Source organism: Ambystoma mexicanum, chromosome 2q (genome assembly GCF_040938575.1).
Source record: "Ambystoma mexicanum isolate Mex_15411 chromosome 2q, UKY_AmexF1_1, whole genome shotgun sequence".
Lineage (NCBI taxonomy): Eukaryota > Metazoa > Chordata > Amphibia > Caudata > Ambystomatidae > Ambystoma > Ambystoma mexicanum.
The window spans coordinates 740,917,972-740,944,797 of NC_090924.1; the positions used below are offsets into that span (position 1 = coordinate 740,917,972).

Genomic DNA, 26,826 nt, shown 5'->3' on the forward strand with positions numbered 1-26,826 from the left:
CCCTTCGCACCCTCCTTCCTTCCCCTATCCCTTTTATCGTTGGGTCCTTTGTGGCTCAAGGGCAGTCACCTCAGTGTTTTTTCTGGTCACCGTATTCCAGTTTATCCCATTGCTTTTTTTACACTCATAGATGAAAAAAAAGTCCCTACCACGCACTCTCCTTGGGTTACATCATCCGGGTCCCGATTGGGGCACTCCCGTTTTGTACACACCCCTGTCCCTTCATGGGCACTTCCATCGTTTCGCCTCACCAGCTCTCCCATGTTTCTACTGGGCCCTCAAATTTCCCTGTTTTGTGCCAGACTGCTCTCTCTTCCTGTCTTCCCTCCCTCCTTTCGGCTATGGTTTATAAGGGTCATATTTTGCCAGAAAGGCCGCCCATTCTATAGCCCTTGTTGGGGTCTGGTCATGTAGTTGTCTGGCGAGTTCCTTCATTCTGTATAGGTCCAGTGCCTTCAAAGCCCATTCCCTTTCTTTTGGGAGCTCCTCTCTCTTCCAGCCCCCAACCAGACATGCTCGGGCTGGCAACAGTAGGTAGTGTGGCATGTGTAGAAGTTTAGTCCATTCCCCCTCTGTTTCCATACCAAACATTACCAGTAAGGGGTCCATGGTCCCTGTCTATTCCCTCCAGTGCCTTCATCCATCCCAGCACCTCCTTCCAGTACTTATGCACCCTATCACATGCCCAGCATACATGCTAGTAGTCTGCCATTTGCCCACATCTCCTCCAGCAGTGAGGGTCTGGCCCCAAAACATCTTTGATATCTGCACTGGGTCCCATTGCCATCTGTACAGGAGTTTGAGCCCATGTAGTTTATATTGACTAGACACTGATGTACGGTGTGCATTAAGACATAACCTCTTGCGCTGTTCCAGGTCCATTTCCAGCCCCATATCACTGCCCCTTTTTTTTCTTAGTAATGTCTTCCCCCTTTGCTTCCAGCAATGCTTGATACATTCTGGATATGAGCTCCCTTGTCCCCCTCTCCATATCCAACAACCTCTCTGTTTGTGTTAGTTCCCTCTCTAACCCCTCCTTCCACTCTTCTAACATCGACAACCCCTTAAGTTGTAGGTACTTAAAAACTGAGATGTTCTCCATCCCCAGAGATTCCTCCAGTTCTGTTATCTCCACAAATGTCTCTGTCTTTAGGACCTGTCCTACCCGTTCCAGCCCCGCTTCAACCCAGCCCTGAAATCTCTTATGATCCGGTATGAAGTCATATATCGGGGGGAGGGGGACCATATGTGTCTCAATGGTGAAGGCCACATCGTGACCCTGCTCATCTCTGTCTTGATCCTCCACAACCTCCAGAGTGGGCCCCGGATCTTATGCCGGTGAACCCTAACCTGGGCTGCCCAGAGCCATTCTCCCAGGGTGACTGGTCAGAACGGGATGTTTTCTATAACCACCCATTGCTTATCTCCGTCCATCTGTAGGTGGGGAATAAGGGCCCTGAATTGGGCAGCTCTGTAATATGGGCGCATCTCGGGTAACCCCACTCCTTTCTCTTTGGGTTGGACCGGCAGCCTGTAGGCTACTTTGTTTTTACCCTTGCCACAGGAACCGTACCATCATCTTTTTAAGTTATACAAAGTGTGAATCGGGGAGTTCTATTGGCAATGCCTGCAACTTCACGAGAGGGTGTCTCGTTCGACTTGCTTAATGGGGCACCGGGGGGATGTCATCCTCTCTAGATGGATGCGTTACGATTCAGTTTTCCCAGGTGTAAACGCTCAATCTCATCTCCATTTTGCTGGAGGTAGCAGGAGCTGCAATACTATGCGGCCATCTTATCCCGCGCCCCCTAGGGGTCTCTCCATTTTTCCTTTTTACACTTTTTTGTACAAGAGATGGGGCATTTTGTTAGCATAGGCCATTTTTGATTTAGACTCCACTAGGACTGTTATTTATTTTTTGATGGTCGAGACTACTCCCATCTTAGTTATAGGGCAGTTTCTCCATCCCCAACAATTTCAATAAAAGTTTTACAAATTGTACCCATTGTGTCAGTGTCATACTGTGATACCATGCCTTCCCTACAGAGTGCGCAGAGAGAGAGAGCGCAGAGAGAGAGAGGGAGAGCGCGCAGAGAGAGAGAGAGCGCAGAGAGAGAGAGAGAGAGAGCGCAGAGAGAGAGAGAGAGAGAGAGAGATCGCGCAGAGAGAGAGAGAGAGAGCGCGCAGAGAGAGAGAGAGGGAGCGTGCAGAGAGAGAGAGCGCGCAGAGAGAGAGAGAGAGCGCAGAGATCGAGAGAGAGAGCGCAGAGATCGAGAGAGCGCAGAGAGAGAGCGCAGAGAGAGCGCAGAGAGAGAGAGCGCAGAGAGAGAGAGCGCAGAGAGAGAGCGAGCGCAGAGAGAGCGAGCGCAGAGAGAGAGCGCAGAGAGAGCGAGCGCAGAGAGAGCGAGCGCAGAGAGAGCGAGCGCGCAGAGAGAGCGCAGAGAGAGCGCAGAGAGAGAGAGCGCGCAGAGAGAGAGAGCGCGCAGAGAGAGAGAGCGCGCAGAGAGAGCGCGCAGAGAGAGAGAGCGCGCAGAGAGAGAGAGCGCGCAGAGAGCGCGCAGAGAGCGAGAGAGAGAGAGCGCAGAGAGAGAGAGAGAGCGCGCAGAGAGAGAGAGAGAGAGAGCGCGCGCAGAGAGAGAGAGAGAGCGCGCGCAGAGAGAGAGCGCGCGAGAGAGAGAGAGAGAGCATGCAGAGAGAGAGAGAGAGAGAGCGCGAGCGAGCGCAGAGACAGAGTGACAATGCACAAAGAGAGACAATAGACAGACCAGACACGAAAACTTTATTGAAAATTAAGCTAAATAAATACCACTATAGCTTTATTTCCCACACTGTGAAAGAAAACTGTCGGTCCCACAACACAAAATAATGCATCCCAAACCACATCTCTTAATGGAGAGCACTGTTACTTTCACCACTTTCAGAAACAGAAAACGTTGTGTAATAAAATTAAGACTGGTGTGGAGATACTTTACTTGAAGTAAACCATTCCCGTTTTTTGGTTCTTATTGCATGCCACGCTAGCAGAAGTCATGTATCTGTAAGCCTTTAGAAGGGACGCCATACTGCTACTTGAGTGGGTGAAGATTTGCTTGCAAATGTGTGTTTGGAAATTCCAGCCTTTCAGCTGCCCACCACGCTGGAAAAATGCTCTGATGACACACTATAAATGTGTTCAGGATGTTCTTGGGATAGCCGGTTGCACAGCTCACTTCAAGCAAAGTAGGAGTTTTTTTGTTTTTTAGGAGCCTGGTTTTATATTCAACAGAGTTGAATTAAACGACTCCATGTGTAACTAGTTTGGTTGTAGGGCTAATGCTGCAGTCTCTTTCTTGTCCTTGGGCTGAAGGACCTTCGGCCAGCACAAACTGGAGAGGTGCCTAGACAGGTCTCTTCCCAGTTCGACCACTGCCGTGGCATAGTGTACCTGCTGGCCGCCTTCGTCCTGCTTCAAATTCCGTGCAGCTTCGCGAATATTGCCATTTATGTGACACTCAATTGGCTAGTCGGATACTCGTAAACAGAAAAAGCACTGTGAGTTGGTCTTCTGTGGCTTATAGTTCTTTTTGTACTATATGCCGGCACAATGCAGCACCTCCATATTGGGTCAGACAAATCCTCTAAATGGGAGGCATGGGCTGGCAATATAAAATGTATGAATCATACAAAGGATCAGTATGTCTGATTCCATCAAAATACGATATATTTCTATGCTCTAGTTTTGATGACGTAGTTTGTGATGACCGGTTCTGTTTACCCTGCTGCTGCATGGTGTGCTTTCTTCCCAGAGACAGTCACAGGGTGATAATTTTGCTTGGCTGGGGAAGCCCCAGCGTGTGCCCCTTTCTTCAAGCTTTTTCTCCTCTCCTCTTTCTTGCAGGCTCTCGATAGAGGGAAGGAGTTTCACACTCTGGTTTCTCACCAGTGACTCAAGGCAGGCAGACTGGAGGGATGTTGGAGTAGTTGAAAAATAAAAGCAGCCTTCGGGAGCCAGTTACCAATAAGCAACAGGCATGGAGGTTATAAATAACTACAAAATAAAAAGCCTTCCATCTCTCTTCTAATGCTGAAATAAAAGGGCTGTGTGAGGGAAACAAACACAGACTGGAGATCCAATTACATCCTTCTGACTACTAACATACAGCTTATCCAATCGGGTATTACAGCAGAAAACACTAGACACCACACCCACAAGCAAGTCCATGGACATTTTGAGAGACATTGTAGATCAAAACGTAACTATAAAGTAACTTAGTTATTTTTCATACAAAATACATTAAAATATTAAACATAAATTAAAAGGTGTAGTTAATGTTTTTTTAGCATCAATCAAGTCAAATAACATTTATTAACATTAACAGATGGCGGCCACCATGTGAAGTAAAAATGGCTGCCAAAATCAGCACACAATACAAATGCAGGTAAAACACGCAAAAAGGAGTGTGGTTAAGGTGAAGATGGTTGGGAATGGGACGAAAACCATATAGATTTCACTTGGAGATGGGCGTTAAATGGGCGGGACACATAGCCAAACAACCCAAATCCATCCTCATATGTCATCTGCATTGAAAAGCATTAGAACCCCTCATTCAAAGCCCCTATTTGAAGTTCTTATGTTAAAGCTCTTATTTAAATGACAATAGTTTCGGCTTAAAGGTGGCGCTTTAAGCGCCACCTAATAGCCAAAACTAAAAAGGGCAACAGCCATTAAAATTACACAACTGAGGATGAGCAAATTGGGAGGCAAATTGAAAGCATCAAAAATAGTCTTCTATGTGTGTTTACCAACTTTACAGAAAATAACAGTTGGCACGCTCAAAACACCATGTCTTGGGAGTAGCTCGGGGGCAACGTGTTTGCCTTGGAAGCAAGATGACACGGGGCAACACAGGTTCGATCCCCGGGTCCGCACTTAGAAACCTCTGGGTATTAAGCGTATTATAAATAACCTATTCTATCATATCACCTTGAAGGAACTTAGTACAGCAATACCTTGGTAGATTTGTGGCATTGATTTTAATCTGCTGAAGTGCCCCATGCAGACTTGGTTGCTTACTGAATCGGGCTGCAATAATATAGTAGCAGAGGTTCCTGATGGAGCCATGCTTTCAGGATGGTGTGGCGATGGTGGCTCATTCCACTGAAGTGAATACTTAGTCTCTGGAAGCAGTCAGAAAAAACTGTGTGTTCAAAACCCCGAATTGAGCCCTGCTTAAATGCAAGGCGGCTAGAGAGACCTTGCTGGTTGCTATCAATATACTTCAATTGGAGGGACTTTTTCATTGGAGTGAGGTGGGAGAACAAACCAATCCGAGCCTTTGTCAGAGCCCCATTCACTATGCTGCTGTGCTGGAAATGTGTTGAGTGCCCTCCTACTATGATTGCTCCAGAGGAACGTCACTGTCATTATGTGACTCTTGATGGAGCCCAGACATTCCTTAAAGATGGATGCTTCTTCTCCCACTGAATTTTGACACATTCTCATGCCTATTCGTCTGTATTTTAAGTGTGTCACATAGTGTCAATCTTCGTTTTAATGGACGCATGATAAAGACTACTTATCTTGACGATGATATGACTTTGTAGTTTGGTTTCTTCATGGCGCCAGACTTGTCAAAAGTAGAACAAGGATAGTCACTGTTCCAAAATTCTCTGTGCAAGCCATTGAATAACGGTTCTGTTACCATTGCATGCTTTCATGATACAAAATAAACAAGTTTAATAATTTGTTTAAGAAACATTACTGAAACATTGATAGACACAGTGTGAGGAATTCGACCATCTGCACGGTGGGTGAGCGCTCACCTGGGCTTTTTTTGAAATTTTTATATTGAATGATGGTAGATCAACCTCCGGAAACTGTGTAGGGCTGATCCTCGCACATTTTCCTATGCTCACCGCACGACATACCCATAGACCTGTATACTCTGGGTGGACTCATCCTACAGGTGTAGTCCCCCCTGTCATATTTTGTTGGGATCTGACTGGTGGAGTACAAAATGCATCTCAGAAAGGGGAGGGCCAAACTTTCCTCCTGCCATGGCCAGCCTAATTAACAAAGGCTTCATGGGTCCACCCTGTCCTTTTGTTTAGCCCTGCAGATGATCTCAGCGTTTAACATTATTAACATACTAATTGAGTGTACTTCAAACAGGCCCACATGGGGCCTGGCTGCAGAGGTTAACCAAGGAGACGGGAAACTCCAACAACCTTTGATATGCACTGTGTCAACCTGAAGCCAGCTCCTGCCCTTAGTATCAATGGACAGTGAAATGCCATGTCTGGGACTGCGTATATTACAATAGTCCTCCCTGCAGGGGACCCCATTCAGAAGGTACGAGAATGTGGATTGATGGCGCCAGAAAGTCGGGTCCCACCGCAGCTTCAAGGGAGACCTGCGGATTTAATCAGAACCACAGAGAGACCCTTTGATCAACAACAGACAGGAAGTGAATTAGCATTACATGTTTTCACCCCTTTACCTTTTATGTTGCAAAGCACTCTGGTTATGACCTCATGCATGCAGGATATTGTTGGTGGGGAACCAGGATTGGAACATTAAGGTAGGCTTAGCCTACACCAATCACTGTGGCCCATTTGGCTTTAAATGACGGTTGAGCCGCTCTTTTGGGCAGACCATCTAAAGACTTTGCAAGGAGTAGTAAGAATACCTGCATTGGACCCTGGCTGAAGGTACAGTCTGCCTTAAATCTGCCGCTAGTGAAGGAAGGCCAGGACCTCCAAGAAGGAAGCGCAATCCCTCACCTAAACATCTCCCAGGGAACAGAGGGAGATACTGAGTCCATAGGACCCTCAGTCGGCTCCAGAACTGGTACCCAGCCAGCACACAGCGTGCCCTGCTACGCTCTGCAGCAAGCTTCCTAGGTGGGAAGTGCCAGAGAGTCTCTGAACCAATCCGAGGACAAGGCAGCTGCCTGCAACACTCTCCTCACCTTTGGGCCGTCCGCCTTAAAGGACGACACAAGCCCAGTGAAGAAGCTAGGAGAAGTGCATCGACAAGCATCTACCAATGTCTGCCTTAAATGACATTTTGGAGCCAGTCAAGCCCATTGAGCTGCAACTGACTGCACCTTTGACTTGTAATGCCGCAGTCGCTAAAGCCGTCCGAGACGCCTCGGCCAGTGCTTCAGAACCGCCGGCCAGCACTGAGACAATCCCTGACCCTGAGCCGCCATGTAGGCCAGCCTGCAGCCGTCCGTACAGCCTCGCTTGCCTAACTGCCTCCTGCCTGATACCTGCAGCTGTCTCCCGTCTTGAGCTCTGTCGCAAAAGTGCCCTGAAACTGGCTGGACCCTGTCAAACCCCAAGAACATCTACAGCAAAAGGTACATTCTGGTTCTGTCCCCCAGTCCTTCTCCGAAGGCCCCTAGTGAAATTTTATGATTCATTGCTCCCTTTATGTTGAAACCAAGTATCCTTGAACTGTTGCAATGAATTACTATACCGACTACCCACCTGTCAGTATCCAGAGTGCATCCCTTTTTTCTTCTCTGAAACTGTCTGTCCTCTGCATTCCTTCTCAAGGTGGGGTTGCATTTTGTAGTGTGCTAGAACTGTCTGTTGTGAGAATAATGAGGATATCTGTATACAACCTTGACTGGACAGTCCCTTTTATCATTGGGTAATAATTGTATTTTCGCTGTGTTCCAACTAACCAACGTTCCACAACCTTTTCGAAGATGAGCATGCAGTTCCGTCCACATTGCCAAAATTGGACAAGGAGGTTCATAATTGACTTATGTTTCCAATCTGTCCGGATCCCTTCTGGTGTACTAGAGGTGTGGGGCTGATTGATCGTTTAGAAACCGATATTCATTCCTGAACCACTGGTGCCCCAGAAGTTGATTCATCACAGAAACCTCAAATGTATGTTTTTCTAATTAGTTTTTTCTCTCCGAAATTTGGCAAGCGAGAAACAAGGACATTTTCCAAATGAGCTGAGCTGAGGGGAGATGTTAAAGTAAATGCAGCCAAAAGCGCTCATGCAAAACAAAAGAAAAGAAAAGGAACTATGGGTTCAAGGATTGTAGAAAGCCATTCAAACAAAAGACAAAGGATCTGGCAGAGGAGTAAGGTGGTCGCAAGAGAGACCAGCGCCTTCTGAAATATCGATATTGATGAAATGTCAAAATATCAAAAGTGACATTGACTGGTGGTTCTCCATTTTACCAGAATATTTGTAGTACTTCAGTTTGACGCATGCTCTGCAACACTTGAAGAGGCAAGACTCCTCGTGAACAACTCCTTTGTTCTTGCTTTCATGGCTTTGTTCTTCATTTCCCAATCTCCAAAGTGTCTCCCCCACAATCCTTGAATTCATGCAGTCTGCAAGTGTGGCATCCCAGGAAGTGCTGATCCTTCTTCAAGAATGTTCCATACACTCCTGGCTGTCCCTTTATGGTCGGTGTGAGAGAAAATGCAACCATCCCTGCTGACATCCCAGAGAGTGTTGCACTGTGGTTCCTTGAAGTCCTTTTTGGTCTTGTAGCGAGTGTCCTCCCTGAATCTCTCTCTCTTAAACAGTTTGCTGAAAATGTTGAACATCCAGCCTGAGTGATAAAAGCAATTCTACATTACTCATCAGAGTTAGAATAATCAATAATGAAGACCCTTTTCTGTCAATTCAGTAGTCCTTATATGGTTTTGATTGATTGTATTGCTAGTTGAAAAGGTGCATACGTTGAGTTGAACATGCATATTAAATATTTGTGACAACTGTCTCATGTTTTTTACACATTTATGAGAGATATCAGTCCCTACCTACTTTGCCTGCCATCTGTTTTTCTTGGACATGGTGTTGAGTGATCATCTTTATTCCGAATGTTGCACTTTGCAAATGTTTATCATTATCCTGTTAATACGGCATTGAAACTAACATGAACTCAGTCTTTAGCCATGACTATTAACTAGTTATAATTTTTGGTTCTCATTACAGGTCGGAGCACATGTTTTGGAGTCCTTTGTGAAGAAGTTTGATGAACTGTATAAAGTTGGGAGCATTGGAAAAGAGTGTGATAATTTGCTCATCTTGGTGGCTCATCTCTATAATTTCCATGTGGTGGAATCGCTGCTGATCTTTGACATTCTGAAGAAGCTTGTTGGCACTTTCAGTGAGAGGGATATTGAACTGGTTTTGCTGTTGCTAAAAAATGTGGGCTTTTTGCTGAGGAAAGATGATGCTTTGGCACTGAAGGAGTTGATTGGCGAAGCCCAGAACAAAGCGAACAATGCAGGGAAGATGTTTCTGGATCAATCAAGGGTATGTGGAAACATTGCAATGCAGTTCTTTTATTTATCAAAATGTTTATTTTCTTGTTGTTTGTTGCGTGTGGAACCTGTAAGGCATGACTTTTACATTTAATGATAAGGACATTGACATTTTTGTCTTCTCTTAATGATTACCTGACTCAGTAATACCACAAAACAAGTGGGGTCCTGGGAGTCCCTTTGCTGGACATTAGTCCCGTTTATGAGGCCCTTACCCAGATTCTTCAGCTCACTATCTTTCACAGAGGAGAAATATCCAAAGCATATCAGTCTTTGCCCTGCCCTGGGGCAGTCCAGCACCGAAATGCTAGGCAATTCTCCTCTGAACAAGTGTACCAACAGCAACCCCAGACAGTAATACCACATACATCGACATTTATCCACTTTGAAATAATCTCTTGAAAGTGTTGCGAATTGCATTTCTTTGTGTTTTGTTAACATTTAGTTCATAGTTATTGTGGCTTGTAGGATCTTTTGTTTAGTTTGTGTGTGCAAGATAAGAGAATGGGACGGATAATTTCTCTTAAAACATATCCCTAAACATCTGATGCTACTAATGGAATGACCGATGGCAACAATCAGTTCTGAAGCAGTTGATTTGTGGTATTCGCTGCAAGCCCCCTTCCTTTGGTATGCCAGAGCACAGATCCTGCAGACAAATTGAGCCTCAGAGCCATGCAGCAGTTTCATTTAATCTCTTAATGTCCTGTGAAGTACAGAATGAAGACACAGTATGCACTTCCCAGCCCCAGACGATTGGTTGTCTTTCTTTTTTTTTCACAAGAGGAAAGTACTACTTTTGCTTATTCTCCTTTGCTGAACAAAATATTTCACAAGCCAGTCCTTACTCCTCACAGCCAGTCCTTACTCCTCACAGCATGAATGAGGGGTTGCTTTGATTTGTGGAATCATTTGTGCTTTTTGATAGAAAGCTAAAGGGTTTCTGTGACAATTTGTTCTATGAGCCTGCATATTGTGCCATGTATGGTAACCTTTTACAGTTGCTTAAAAATGTTGGTTACATTTATACAAAATACATCTGTACAACATATGTACTTTTTCAATGTAAGGAGCTCCCTACCCCTGTTATACAAATAAGACTAACATCCTTACAAGAAACTAGTTCGGATTAACATCGTATTGGCCTTGAGTGTTTTGTTTTTCCCCACCAACACATTCAGTTGGTAATTGTTTTATGAATGTACTTGAGTGCATAAACCTCTAACTATTTCTGTGAGTATTTTGCAGTCCCCATTTGACTTCACTCTGGCCTATCTCTGTAGTATGATCAGTCACCTAGAGCATTGGGTGTAAGTAGTGTAGGTCCTGCATTTTATAATCCTTTCCTCTGGGGTACGCATTGGCCATCTCCTACACCCTCTTTCAATTTGTTAAGAGCATGTGTCTTTGCAACTAGACTGTTCATGATGAACCTCTTCCTTAACAGCACATAGTATATCTATCTCTTGACTTATCTGTGAATTAAACATGACTGTACTAGGCATTCTACCTAAGACCACACTGGCATTGGTTCTACAAAGTATGAGTATATTTAGATCTTGTTGATAGCATGGATATTTCACCTACAGCATACTAAGCAGGTAAAATGTCATTGCCCAGGTGGCGGCTGACCTTCTTCCAAAACACATGGTTCTGAGTTGAAGGTCCTACAGAACATGGTGCCATTACTTTTTCAAAAGTAGTACGTTGGATGGTTTGATGAACTTGAGTTTATTAACCGTCTAGCGCCAAGGGTTAAATTCACGACTAATTTTAGCACCACCAACATCCAATTTCTGGATGTTGAGGTATATAATAAGAATGTAGAATTACATACTACTGTTTACAGTAAATCATCAGACAAAAACATTATTTTATTATCATCAAGCTTACATACAAGGAAAACGATTGAGAGCACACCATTCCATCAATTTTTACGTTATAGGAGGATCATTTCTGAGGATAAGTAATACACACGAAAGACTATTCTCCTACAAGATACATTTTTCAAGAAAAGTTACTCCCAGGAATTAGTGAAAGAGTGTGCTGATAAAGCATCAGCAGTTACTCATGAAACAGCCTTAAAATTAGCATCCAAACACCCGCAAGCCAATTTGGTTTCTGTGACCCACATACTCTCAGCACAGTTTCAAGTTTAAAAATATCCTGAAGCGTAATTGGAACAAGTTGAAGCTTGATCCAACTCTTGTTCAATTATTTAATGACCCCACCATTAAATTAGTAAGGGATTATTTATTATGGGCTTAGAATTGCCCCTCGGAATCGCAAAGGATTGACTACAAGGAGTACACTCCCTTGCAATAATTGCCAATACTGTCACAATGTTTTTAGAGGTCATTTTGTTAGCCATCCGTACAGTGGCAAAAAGATTCTACTGAATCATTCTACTACATCTGATTTTTCTTGTCTATGGTATTAGGTGCCTGTGTGGAATCTTTTGTGTCTGGATGACAACCAGAAATGCCAAAATACGGTAGCCAGAATATACAAATCCAATGTTAGAACCAGATCTGATAGGTCACTGGTAGCGCAACATTTTTTTTTAAAGGCACACCATTCGGTTGACCAGATGCAGTTTTTAATATTAGAACACATAACAATCCCAAAGAGAGGTGGATGACTTAACAATATCTGCTACAAGTCACAAGTCTATTGGATCGAACTTTTAGACGCATTAGCTCCCTGTGGTATGAATTGAGAAGAATCCTTTGGACCCCTCACTGAAATCCTGCCTAAATTCTCCTCTCAGGTGGCCAGGGGAAGGCAGGCGCTTCCAGATCCCAACCCTGTGGGTGGAGGATCACCTAGGTGGAGACTGGGCCCAGGGTAATGAGTTTCTGTGGGATGTGTGAGAAACCTGGGGGTGTTCTCACTGGTAGACCCTGGGGATCCTTTGTTCAGGTGGCATGGGGAGGGTCATCTCGCTAGAATCCTGATCCTGGAGCCGGACAAGCGAGGGAGGATCACCGGGGTAAGGGATCACTGGGGTAAGGGGCCCTTGGGGACCGCGGAAGGATCACACTCGGGGGAGACGTAGTGTCCCCTTTTCTGTGATAAACCCCTACCCGACAACCCATCAGTCTTTATAGGATATTGCTACCACAGTTCCATCCTACCCCAATGCTTTCCTTTAAGAAAAGACAGGAGAATACCCATTCATCCACAACGATACATCTGTCCCCCTCTTTCTGACAATAACCTATCCTCCTCTTAGTTGAACTCTACAAATTCCATAATCACTGTTGTTTTGTTGACAAACCTTTTTATAAATATTCGGCTCCCAAAATACACAACTCACTACATTTCCCAGAATCCCCTTCATTCACTCTGTTCTACAAATACTGCAATGAAGAGGAAGCCACAAGGAGGAATAAGGATTACCCATAGGAACCCCTATGCCATTAACTCCTATGGATGACCGCCATGTTGTCCCGCTAACAAGGACAGGCAGGGTCAGGCATTCCCTTGCAACCATGCACACCTGAATCCAATCACTACTCCCAGGAAGTATAAAAGGCGGAGCAGGAGAGCACACTTTGTGTGAGTTGGGCATGCTGGAAGGTGCATGAAGCCAGAGGAAGACGAGAAGAGCTGCACAGACCCAGGGAGACCTGGAGGGAGGAGACAACCGCCCTGACACTGTCCCTGTGAGTCCAGGAGAGTCTGCACTGTCGAGAGGGAGCTGTACCTCCAGTAGGCAAGATCTGGGACAGCTGGGTTTGCCTGGTAGTCCCCACAGGAAGACTCTTCCCCTGGGCCAGTCAGGCGAACCCAGGTCTCTGAGGGTCAGCAGAAGAGACCCTGACCTCAGAACAATATACCCTTTTAGCTCCAGCAGCTCCCAATGCCAAAAATTCCTTTTTGAGGAGCTGAGAAGTGGGACCAAAATCCTGGCAGTGCATTCTGGAACTAGTGCCAAAGCCCATTTTGTGAATTGTGAGAGGGGTCCGAGCCCAGCAGAGGGAGACCCATGTGAGCTTTGGAGGCGGGTACGAGCCTGGCAGAGGGAGGATCTTTAAGAACCTTGGCAGAGGGAGACCCGTTGTGGACTTTTGGAGAGAACTTTTGGGAGCAGGGTCCGATCCCGGTAGAGGGTAGGCCCTTTGGGAACCCTAAGAGGGGTCCGAGCCTGGCAAAGGGGGAGACCCTTGCAAACTTTGTGAGTGAAATTGGCACCAGAGACAGTGGTCCTGTGCCACGGGGCACTTATTCGAAGGTCTCTGGCTGGTGCACCTCTCCTGAACAAGGAAAGTATTGAACTATGATTGTTGAAACTAAAACTACCCAGAGGTCATAAGAGGGTCAAGCCAAACCCCTGGTACAGTTGAAAGTCTTTGACATCTCGTGGAAGCAAAGTGAACTGTGTTAATGGGGCAAATGTGAACCCGATTTAGGGAAAGCCTGACTGGGGGCTAAGATCTGGACTTAGGTAAGTGAAGAACCTAAGGGGTATAGAATGACTTTCTGTTGAACTATGCTAAAATGGTTATGTGAACCCGATGGATGGATACCAGGAGAAATGTAAGGGAAGTGAATCCCGCATTGTGGTAAAGCAAAGTGCACTGTATATTTTGGCAAATGTGAATCCTGTTGAGGGATGCCTGCGAATTAGGGTGAGCAGTAATACACCCGTGAACATTGTGACGACAAGTGTGAACCCGACTGAGGGATGTCCAACGTGAGTGGTTGGTCTGAGCCCGACTGAGGAAGGCTAACGTTGAGAGAAGGATCTGAGCCCGACCAAGGGGATCCAAGGGTGAAGAGTAATCGCACGACGTGAAGATAAAAAGAAGGAACTTTTGTTTTGTGATTTATGGCATATCGGGCACTCTGAAGCAAGAGACTGCATAGAAGAGACTTTGGCACAGAGGGCCCCGATATTGATGATAGGAACTGTAACCTCGTGCCGGAGAAACCTAGGAGTGTGCTGTGCTCAAGGGTTCCGCTGTGCTAAAAACGTGGGGAAGGGAGATCCCGGCTATAACATCCCGACTTATTCCTTTGTGAACACTTCTTTCTTTTCTTGTGAACATTATCCAACTCTATTTTGTAGAATAGCGGTAAGGATTGGCAATAGGTTTTTTAGTATAGGTCCTTCTTATTTGACTAGACTCCACTAGGAATGTTTTATTATTATTATTATTATTATTTGATGGTCGTAGCTTGCTCCCTTCTTAGATTTAGATTAGGCCTTTATCGCACCCATTTTACAGTTTAATAAAGACCCTTGAACTGTGATCACTTGTGTCCGTCTTACTTTGATACCATTCCTTCCTTACAGATATGAGACAGTATTTTTCCTCTACCAGGAAGACTCTTATCACTATGCCAGAAGAGGTTATGGCGTATTGCCATTTTAATGTCTCTCATCCTCTTATTAAATCTAAGGTGGTAAACCTTAAGGTTGTAATATCGAAGCATATAATACCAAAAGAAAGAATCCTAAAATCAAATGCCCTTCTCAGTACCAAGGGTACATTACAAGGAACGTTGGAAATGTGGTCTTCTCTAAACTAATTTCCTCTAGCAAAGTTAAAACCTACAGCCCCTCCGTTAAAATTACTAAGGTAATTAAATGCACCCTTAAAATTACTCAAGAAGTAGAAAAACCTAACTTTGATGAAGTAAACTACATGTCCCAGAATCCTAGATTGACTGTGACGAAAAAGAGGGCTGAAGAGGCAGGCAGATGTAGATGTCAGGCAAGTAAGCCTAACAGCCTTTGCCAGGGTCAGGCAATTGAAACTAATGGCTCACACGTGAAGCAAACTGCCAAACCCGTGAGGCATAAAAGGCTGCAGCCGGAGAGGAGAGGAGAGGAGAGAAGGAAGGAGCAGGAGTTGGAAGGCTAGCAGTAGTAGTAGAAGAGTGCGATGCTGGCAATCCAATGAGGAAGTGTGATCACAGAAAGGGTGTAGGAACATGGAGACAGCAGATTTTGCTTGCAAGTTCTGAGAGGATCCTGTGATCTCAAAACCTGCTTGTCCGTGGCTGCACCGAGGAAGACGTGCTGAGAGTGGAGTTTCCCAATGTGCGCCTAGCGTGACTGTGCTGAAGCCTGAGGCCCGTAGCAGCAGGCAAGCAGAGGGACTGAGTGAAGGAAACTCCCAATTGGCGAGGCCGGACTGGAGACACCCGTGCCTCAGAAGGCTTGGGTCCCAAGTGTGCCCAAAGCAGTTGTAGAAGCTGAAGAAGTCAGGAAAGTGAAGCAGCCGCAACCGCAGTGTTCCTGGAGCCGGTGAGTGAAGCTTGACATTGAGGTTCATTCAGCAAGCCTTGCCGTAACTGTTACTAGGTTTAAAGTAACTTGCGTAATTCCAAAAGCAAGTATAAACTGATAGTCGTAAAAATCCATTCTAAATATGGGAATGTAACACATGCACTAAATCTGTAAACCGCAGTGTTCGCTTAAGAAGAAAAGCATCTCATTTCACTTGTTGAACAATTTACTGTTGCTTGATGGTCGCATATCTCTAATTAGAAAGGCAATGCCTGCTAGAAACCATTCCGAAAAGCTAACATTAACTTTCACAAGAGTTACAGGTGAATGCAGAATCAAAGGGTGACAGCGTGTGGCCAATTGTATTTTCCGAAAGGAGTTTGTAATCCTCTCTGTGATGTTACATGGAAATATAATCACTTACAACCCTTGAAGGTTAAAGATCTTGGTTGTGTTTGCCTAAATCTGTTTTTTCTTTGAAGACTGAACCTTATAGATCTAAACAATTATTCCTTAAGTCTAGAAGTTGTTGTACTGACGGGAACAAGCATTAACCAAGCCAAGAGGCGAACCCTGTCCATAGAGAAACGAGTTCTATTGAAATCCATCCATCTGATCTGCAAGGTTGTTAAAGGTCCAGTGCCCTCTGATACACGTATGGCATTGTTCCCTGAAGCTGGAAGAGTGGCAATACAGCTTCTGGGTAGTTACTGGAACCAAGAAGGTGGGAAGGGAGCTGGGTGTTTGTAAAGAAGATTAAGAAAATAATCTGTAATGCTGAAGTTCAGAGAAAATCGATATTGGGGCAGAGACAGGTAATACTTGTGACAGTAAGGCAGACAGCAGAGACAAAGAGGCTGCCCTTTTCTTGGTGGATAGGAAAGAAGAGTGCCTTGTCTTTATATGCCTAATAATTCTGAAGTATACAATTTGAAGCAGACGTACCTGAACTGCGATGGTGTATAAAACTGTCAGTAGCTGCAACATTGAAGTTGGTTGGAGTAGTGGCATACTGTGGAACAAAGGAGTCTGTTCTCACGGTGCCAGTAGTAGAAGGGTGGTTGTCAAGAAGAAAGCAACAACCCAAAGAGAAGCATCTTGACAATTATACCAAATCTACTTCAGAGGTCCTAATCAATTGTAAAGTTGTAGGAGAAAAAGTTGTTCACCTATTCTTTGAACTGTATCAAATAATCTTGGGAAGAAGATCTGCAGGATTACCATTGGTGCTATTTTCTTGGCTGGAATTGGAAGGGGATCTTTTCAACGGAAAGCTAAATAATGTGTTGCCAGTGGATTTTTGTTTGCACTTTTGTTTTGACGAAATAACAAGAACTGGTTCAAGACTTTTCTTTCGAGCTTATGGAAAGTGGATTTGGGAAATCCCTGACTAAAGGATTTACCTATGACAGGTGAAGGTCATACAAATATTGTTTATGCTTTGTTTTCTATGATTTCCTTTGAATGTTTTTGGGGTTTAGCCAGATTTTCCATGTTAGGAGTTATTCCCTTAGCCTTTAGACCAGGTAGGGAATTCCCTGATAGAGTAGGACAAGCAGGGATTTATTTGCAACCTTTCCTTTAATAAAATGTCTAATCTTGAGAAAACTACAAGCAGTTGTCTGCCTTGCATTACTGACCCCTCGCAGAACGCAGAGCTAGATTTAACATGTTTTCTGTAAACTATCTATCGATAATGGGCAATGTTCATTGAAATTCCTCTCCGATATCAGAATCTGAATATTGAATACAGAGTTATGCAGATTTCAATCAGCTTTAAGAATCTTATTTGTGCATGTGCGTTTTTCTATCGATATACATTTTTGCACTCAACCTTTGTACAAACACTGAGTATTACATATATCTTTCCATGTTGTGATTTTAAATGTTTTTCATTTATGTAAAACATATCATTACAGCTTATACTTTAGTGTCAGTACTAAGACTACATTCATATTAGAATTATTTACAATTGGGGGTTTTGTAGCCTTATTCAGATACATGGTAATTCATATTGGGGACTGTATGTGTAATTTATAGCCACGATTCACGGTGGATGACATTTTTTAGGAACATCATGTGTATTTATCCAAAACAGATGGTGAATTGCTAGTGTGTTTTTTCTTGGCACAATACTGTTGATGCATATTAGTAACATCAATAGAAACTGCCATATGATTCAATGCTTCATAGTTCTTTCTACAAAAAACAAACAATTGGGCCTGTAGGGCAAGGCACGTTACCTCTTTGGTGCCCTAAATGTATCATGGAGAGAGGAATTTTAACTTTTATTTAGTAAACCGGTCAACTAGGTAAATGCCCCTACACAGATGCTAACTTTCCCTGTGTTATGGTGTGCTATCCCTAGTCGTGGTGGTGGGCCGCCTATCTAGGTGAAAGACCGAGAGAGGCTATCCTTGTCTGACCTACTTCTGAAATTGCATTGGTTCTCAACTGGTTTTATGTCCTTTTTATTTGTGACCGTTGTACCAATAACTATTAAAAACAGAAACTTTGAAAAAAGAAATTATTGATTGACAAAGAAAGAAAACAGCAAGTGGGGGAATAGCCTTCACTTGTAAAACCATTATCACTGTTATTTTGCCTGGTGTGCGTTTATGCTTTCACACATCCATTAATGTCATCAATCGGTTTCAGTGGGATAAAAGTAAGTGTTACCTTCATCAGGATGGTTAGTTCGAGCATCAGTCATGAACCACCTTGATTGTGAGTTCTATATGCCATAACAATGTCGCATAGCGTGGTTTCTTCGTGCTCTGGACATGGCACATGGCATGGAAAAAGTGAAATGGAGACACACATGGTGCTCTGTTAGAAAGGTAAAAGATCATTTGGAGGCTTACATACATATGATGCTGTTTATTTGCATCATGTTACCACATTCTTTATTTGGATAGGTGGGTGCATCTAGTACTGGAGGATGGTACAGGACATGGAAACTCTGCAGCCACGTCATCGAAGTGAGAGGGCATGAGTCCTCTCCCACCAACATCTACGTTCTACTCTGCTCTCTGGCACCATCTGCTATTTTGTGCAGAACGAGTGTGAGGAGTCCTGAAATACTGCGTTGATTCCAACTCACTTCATTGACCAACGGAGCCCTCCTCAGCGTTCTCTACACCAGCTACAGCACCTTCAACGTAGTGCATTGCAGCCGTTGGCCCCTGATCCTCGCCTTGCCTTGTCTGTTGCTAGGCGACGCCAATTTCGGCAGCCGTGACCGCAGCGTTGCCTGAAACCTAGCTGCTTCCTGTTTATTTGAATAGCAGGCTCTGATTGGCCTGACACCACTATTTTCACCAATCACCCGAACCGTCAGGCGGGAGCCATATGCCTCAAGAGCGGTAGAGCAAGGGCCTGTCTGTGCTGCCTGATCTTCACTCTGCAGCCACGTTGTCGAAGTGAGAGGGCATGACCCTCTCACCATCATCTACGTTCTACGGCAACATCTGCTGTTTTATGCAGAACGAGTGCGAGGAGTCCTGAAATACTGTGTTGCTTCCAGCTCGCTTCATTGACCAGCGGAGCCCCCCTCAGCGTTATCTACACCGGCTACAACACCTTCAATGTGGTGCATTGCAGGCATTAGCCCCTGATCCTCGCCTTGCTTCCTGTTTATTTGAATAGCAGGTTCTGATTGGCCTGATGCCACTATTTTCACCAATCACCCGAACCGTCAGGCGTAACCCGTACGCCTCAAGGGCCATAGAGCAAGGGCCTGTCTGTGCCTGTCCAGGCCGTTTGTGGCTTCGGTCAGACACTTTGCCCCTTCCTATTGGGAGATGGGGGCCCAAGGCCTGGGATATCGCCCTCCACTGTCGTGGACTTCTGGGTGGCCTGCGTTACAGCTTTTCCCTCCGTGGAGGAATGGGGACCCTGCCGGGGTCATTGGAACCATCACTGGACTTTTGGGAAGAGAGACCCTCATGGGAGATGGGCACCCAAGGCCAGGGACATCACCCCGACTGTCCTGAACCTCTGGGTGGCCTGCGTTACAGCTTTCCCCTCCAGGAAAGAATGGGGACCCTGCCAGGCCACCCTGGAACAGCCGCTAGACTTTGGGACGGTCAACCCACATGGGAGACGGGTGCCCAAAGGCTAGGGACATCACCCCTGACTGTCCTGGACCTCGGGCGTCCAGCGTTACAGCTTTGCTGCCTGGGAAAAGATGGGGAGCCTGCCGGGGCTAACTGGGACAGCTGCTGGACTTGGGGGATGGTCGACCAATATGGGAGGCAGACACCAAAGGCAGGGGACATCATCCCCAACCGTCCTGCAATTCTGGCTTGCCTGTGTTGCAGGTTCTCTCTCCAGGGAGGGATGGGTACTCTGCCGGGGGTCTCAGGGCCCGCCGCTGGACTTTGGGACGGTTGATCCATATGGGAGATGGACACCTAAGGCCAAGAACATCACCCCTGACTGCCCTGGACATCTGGGTGGCCTACGTTACAGCCCTACACTCCGAGAAGGGATGGGGTTCCTGCTGGGGCTCCCTCGGACCACTGGTGAACTTGGGGGCAGTCGATCAACCAGGGAGAGAGGCGCCCAAGGTCAGACACAACCCTCTCCATCCTAGACCTCTGGCTGGCCAGTGCTACAGCTTTCCCCTCCAGGAAGGAACGGGGACCCTGCCGTGGCTCCCTGCTACCGCTACTGAACTTGGGGGATGAAAGACCCACAAGGGAGACAGGCGCCCAAGGCCAGCTACATCACCCCGACTGTCCTGGACCTCTGTCTGGCCTGCGTTACAGCTTTGCCCCCTGGTAAAGGATGGGGACCCTGGCGGTGTTGACTGGGACCACTGCTTGACTTGGACGACACAAATGGTGACCATTCCAATAAAAGGAAAGCGCTCCATACCAAGCGTGCATTGCATGCTCAGAAGAAATTAACATCTGCATTACTAGCGCAAACATGTTTCAGAAAGTGGTAGTCATTATGTTTACTAAAGGTTTTATTCATACAAAGCAGCCAACATCCTCTATTCAGGGCACACCCATCGTTGCCCACATTACCTCCCACTACCCGTTCCCACCCATACCACGGACACGCCAGCCACAGTCCCTCCCATCACAGTAACCATCCACCCCCACATTACAATGCATAATAAGAAAAGCACATTTCGTACTACTTACATAAGTCAGCGAAAGCTTTCGATTAGCCACACCTGCAAAGGAAACAAAAAAGAATTACAATCTGTACTCAGCCCACCAATAACACATCCAAACTTTCATGCTGCTATCTGCAAACTTTTCGATTTCTTCAACCAGATGCATGGCCCATCCCAGTCATCTACCACCAATGAAGGGCGAACTGCACACTCTTAGGAAATGGGAATAAGACCAATGGCGTATGGAAACTCCCACCACAAACTAAACATTGTGCAGATGGCATAGTGGCAAACTGCCCTCCCAGGGGAACAGCACTGTTCAGCTGGTATGGGGGGCAATTTCTGGCCTGCCCCTGCAAGTGTTTCCCAGGCCACCACAATAACTCTGCCAAGCACCCACTCCCGCTCACACCACCAACAATCCAGCCCCTGTTCCCACCCACCCAACTAACAATCCTCACCCCTGCTAAATATACCATGTTGTAAAAATGCAAATTCCATACTTGCATAACAAAGGAGAAGCTTGAACTGTACAAACCCTATAAACGGAAAAAAACACATTTATCATCCGTGTCAGCCCAACAAAAACCAACCAACTCTGCCATGCTCCCATCTTCAACTTCCGCTACTGAGCACTGGGGGGTAGTCACAATGTTCATTCCTTCACAATGCCCAATGCACACTTACTATGGTGCTCACTTCCCCTGTCGGAATATTGTGCACTGGAAGTAAGCAGCACACCAATGTGCCGTGCCATTGCTAGGCGTAGATCCAGCGATCCTCACCCAGCAATGCACTTGCTTTCCTTGCAAAGCAGACAGGCCTCTTCCATTCATCATAATCCCTGGTGTCTAGCTATCTCGTCCTTGGCAACACAAACATAATGTTAAGGACGAGATAGCTCATCCTTGGCACTTAAGGGGTTAAAGACAAAAATAAAAACAAAAGCAAAACAAAGGTCATTCAACTGAATCAAGGAAAAAATCAAAACCTTAAAAACTCCACAAAAAGCAGCTGCTTCAGTAACTAAGCAGTTTTTTAAATCCATTTCTTTACCAAAAAAGAATAACATTATAGCATCAGAAGCTGTAATTAAGAAATATTCTCAAAAAGTCACAAATCAGAAAAGAGCCTACAGGACAGGAGAAGCTCCCTAGTTAGCCCCTACCCCTTTAGATTAAATGAAAGCTGCAGGATCCTCTCAACAGCATGATGAAATGACTAAAGAAAAAGAAACAAATCAGTGCTCCGTGAAAAGTCTGGAAGTAGAATCCAGACTCATTGAAATAAGAAAAGCAGTCAGCTCATATATGGACTCTCCGTTAAGACAATCTGTGACCCAAAATGAAATGAGACAAACGGGACCTTATGAGACCACATGATAATGATAAATCCTGCTTGGAACAAAACATCTCAAAAAAGCCAAGTCAGTTAACAATAGCAGCAATCGACTGCGACTTACTTGCAGTGAAGATGCCGATACTTAAGCCAATAGTCAGAGAAAATGTTAGTGATAAACACTTGAATGAAATCAGACAGGATGAATTAAAAAAAGCAGTAGATAATTACATGGCTTCTCACTTCACAATCTCCTGTAAACCTATTTTGGAGACTTAATTAAGTACAACTAAGCAAACGAAACACTGTACTATAAAAGATACAATAATGATTTTGAACAACTCACCTACCTTAACACACAAAATAGTTATTCCACAGGAGGGTGTCTTTGCGCAGATAAATCAGGGTTCTAATGTACAAGCGAATTTGCAGAATGGAAATAAATGTACTCAACCACAGAGCCCTTATAATGATCAATATCTCATAAACTGTCGCCCTACACCCTACCCAAGATACGACCTAAATAGATCAAGCATATTAGCAATTGTTTCTGAAATATCAAACTTGGAGGAATTTAGCTCAATTGATTTAGACCATATTTAATTCTTAAATGACAAAAACGTATTGGCCTGGCGACTATGGATTCGCTCAAGACTGGTTTTTAATGCATTTTGGCTAGCAAACGCTGAACTATTTGCTTTGGGATTTGAAGTCCATCTAGATACTCAGAAACAGACACATAATAACTCTGGTTGGCCCTTCACAAATGCAAGACTGTATAACTCTATACAAAATCAAACCTCAATGGATAAGCAAGTTTATACAAATACTAATAGAGTTCAACATCCTTGCATTTGTTGCGGAACCAAACCATAACTAGCCACAAATGAATCAAGTTTTGTGTTGTTACATTGGCTTATTCCCAAGCGCCCACATTTTACCAAAAAGGATGACAATGACTCCCTTCTATGTCACATAGGGCACCAGAATATTCTAAAACTGAAAGAATAAAACCACAAGATGTGGAGTTTTTGAACACCAAGAAGGGAGTCATTGTCATCCTTTTTGGTAAAATGTGGGCGCTTGGGAATAAGCCAATGTAACAACACAAAACTTGCATTAAACAAAGCGGAGTTGAGGAACCAAGTACTCCGCTGTTACTTTCCCGTGCGACCCTGATAAGCCAATCCAGAAGCATAACCAAGGGCGCTGAGGTCCAGCGACAGGATAACCCCGCCCCAACCAGTTCCTCAAAACAAATATAACACAAATGAATCAATGCAATCTCTAACATTAGCCAGCTGGAATATGAGGGGCTTTACGCATTTATTGAGGAATGACAAAAGTCAACTAGAGACATACGACATAATCTTGTTCCAAGAAACGTGGTTAACAAACTCTGGTGTGGAACAACCATGACATAATTTTACAGGCTGCCAAGTTGGCAAATAAGAGAACACCCATCTCTGGGCTAATGACAGTTACCAAAATCAGTACAGGGCTGCTAATTGAACCATGGGCCGCCTAAATCGCATTTATGCAACTAGTGAAAATGAAACATCACAACATAGAAATTGCAGTAATCACCATATTCTGGAATCCAATTGGAATTTCCAACATCCGATTTAAAAAAAAAAAAAAAAGATATAAACATGTTATTTAATAAGATAATTCTTGACTCAAATATATCACACATAATTATAAGGGGAGAAGAGGACCTGAACCTACATTGTTTTGATTCAAAGATAAGCCAACAGAATCCAAGATTGATGCTATGGAATAATTTCACCAAAATTAGAAACTTGATCATGCTGAATGGCGCCTTACCTGGAGACAATCCCCCACAATATACATGGACGAGAGGGGCTAGTAAAGCAATCATTGATTACCTCTATGTTGACCTGATATTATTTGCAATGGCAGAGCAATTTCATATAAAATCTCAATCCAAAAGTGATCATGAGATATCAACACTAAAATGGGATGTTCCACTACCTTCCAAGTTGCTTTCTCATGGTAGGGTGCCAGGAACTCTGATAATTAACAATGGTCAGAACAGATTTAGTTGGACAGAACGTTTGTTGGGAAATCTTAATGACTTAATTAACGCTGTGAATTATCTGGCAAATCACTATATGAAAAACCTTTCCAATATGCTGATCGGCTACAACCCTAAAATTGGAAGTAATAGAACCACAAGAAGGATATTTCAAAATGCTCAAAAATTTGATCCAGTAGTGAAGAAAAGGAAAGCCCTGTAGCGCCGTGAAAAAAGAATAACTATGCTGTTACCAATTAAACAAAGAGCCTCAACACTAAGAACACTCAAAATTAAATATAGGAATTGGACGAGAGCTCAAAAAGCTATGGGATACCAAAATGATGGTGAAAGAATGCTAAGAGCAATTGATAATAAGAACACTGCTCAAATTTGGAATATAATTAGTTTGGTTAATCCCCAAACATAATTAGCAGTACAGGTAAATGGGGTTTCGGCACAAAAGTGGATGACACACTTTACCGAATTGTATGCCCTTTCCATACAATTCACTACAAACTATACCTCTCATTTGCCGAGTCAATTTCAGCTACAATTTGATAAAAATGATAATGAACATCTTATTAATAAAGCCAGTCAATCCCTGTCCTGATGTGCTGTCCAACGCCATGCTCAAACAACATCCCAAAGCGTGTACACAGACCTTGTTTAACCTGTTTACTCATATAAACTATACAAACAAGTTAACAGAATCCTGGACACACTCTGTAATTATTCTGGTGTATAAGAAGGGCAATCGGCAAAATCCCTTGAACTATAGACTGATCGCCCTCCTGGATGCACCAGGCAAGATCTTTGCGCAGCTGATACTCTGTGATTTGAATGACCGAACCTTGCAATCCAATAATCGAGATCCACATCAGACAGTATTTGTTGCAGGCCTAGGTACTCCCATAAACACTATAGCTCTCCATGCACTCCAAGCACAATGCATTATTCAAAAACAAGCTTTACATCTTGCTTTTGTAGATTTTCGAACAGCGTTTGATTCAATAGACAGGCAACCTTTGTTTAAGAAATTAAGAAAGAAACAATGTCCAATCTCTACACGGTCTCTTATCGAACTGCTGCATACATCCACCTCAGTTCAAGTGCGAAAGACCCTTGATGGCCTCCTCTCTCCTTCCTTTCCCACCCACAGAGCCCTCAAAATGGGGTGCCTTCTTGCTTCGATGTTTAACTTTTTTATATTCGACATAAAAGAAGATTTCCTCTCTGTAACATCTGATGCTCCAAAGTTGGGAAACCAGCCAGTTGCATGGTTATTATATGCTGACGAACTCATTCTATTGTCAAAAACGTCAAGAGGTCTTCAAAAACTGTTAGACGCATTTGGTCTTTATGCACAGAAAAATATGAAAATTAATTTAGAAAACACTCAGACGATGCAGTGTGTAAAGAGTTCTGTGAGCAAACGAAAGCCCCTATTGTGGATATTGCAAGCCACTAAATAAGAGAATGTTCACCAATATAAATACCTCGGCATTAATATTAACGACGAAATCAATGAGAAATCATATCTGATTATTATTAGAAACAAGCTGATCGCTGTAACATCGCAGGCTAGAGTGATATTGTACAAATATGGGAAATTCTCCTGTAGCCCTGTGCTTATCTATTACAATCAGAAAGCTGTGCCTATCTTGACTTACGGTGCAGAGACAAAATATCCCATTATACAACCCTTTTGGAATAAGATTGAGAGCAAAGTTTGGTGGAACGTTCTAAGCTTGCCATCGTGTGTTCCAATATCAATGATGCGCTTCGAATTGGGAGCTCTGTCTCTACATGTCATATACATGTGGAAGCTATGCTCCCTTTTGAGGAAGTGTCTGCGAGCTGGGAACACACATAATCTACTAAATACCTTGGGGTCTTATCTTCTAACATCTGAACATGATTTTCTCTCCAAATGGAGAAATTACATTTTGGACAGCTTAGTAGATGCAGACAGATCTATTGCACTTCTAATACAAAACCCAGCACAAGCTCAACAAAACCTATATCAAGTTGACTGGATAATGACGCTGGCAAAATGTAATACATACTTAAATTTTGGATCTAATCCATTTGGGGAAAAAAAAGTTTTGGCAAATGGAAAAATACTTAATTAAAAGTCCTACTGCACAAATGAGAAATCAATTTCTTAGATTCAGACTCAATTTATGGCCAACAAGATATTCTAGCACGGCGAAGAATCCTTCTTAAGCATGAAAATATGTTGCTTCTGTCATGTTGAAGGTCAGAGGGAAACTCTATAACATTTGATAGCATAATGTACAAACCTAACATCGAAACCTTGTTTATATTTCAAGCTGCAACTTAATTTCAAATTTTGACAAGTGAGTCGACATGGAAACATATTTTCTGTACAAATATAACTACTCTACGAATAGCCACAGTTCAATTTCTGAATTCCCTTGAACTCACCTGAGTGAAGCAATTGCTAATAGATTAGCCTTAAAAACTCCCAATAGATTTTAGAGATATCAGAAATACCATGATATTATAGTTGAATTTTTAAAGGATATGCCTTGACGAACACAATATTGTACAACTATTATCACAGATTACAACCTTGAACGATTTGCCTTTTAACTTTACTGTATTTTATCTTTGTCAGTTTTAGTAATTGTCTTACTGTACATGACATATTTTAATGTTTTGATAGTACTTGCTATTGTACATGTTTTAGATGTTGTACAAGATCAATGTTTTGATACTTATGTTATACGGTTGTATCTTGCAAAAGTATATCAACCAGTTTAATTC

The 26,826-nt window shown here is 43.9% G+C and overlaps 1 protein-coding gene across 1 annotated transcript in view; it reads left to right on the forward strand.

The window, feature by feature from the left end:
- NOM1 (nucleolar protein with MIF4G domain 1) overlaps positions 1 to 26,826 on the forward strand; it is a 789,380-nt gene that overhangs the window by 368,970 nt on the left and 393,584 nt on the right. Inside the window, exon 4 of the mRNA XM_069647968.1 lies at positions 8,954 to 9,277. Within this exon, the coding sequence (XP_069504069.1) occupies positions 8,954 to 9,277 (324 nt within the window). The remainder of the gene's footprint in view (positions 1 to 8,953; positions 9,278 to 26,826) is intronic.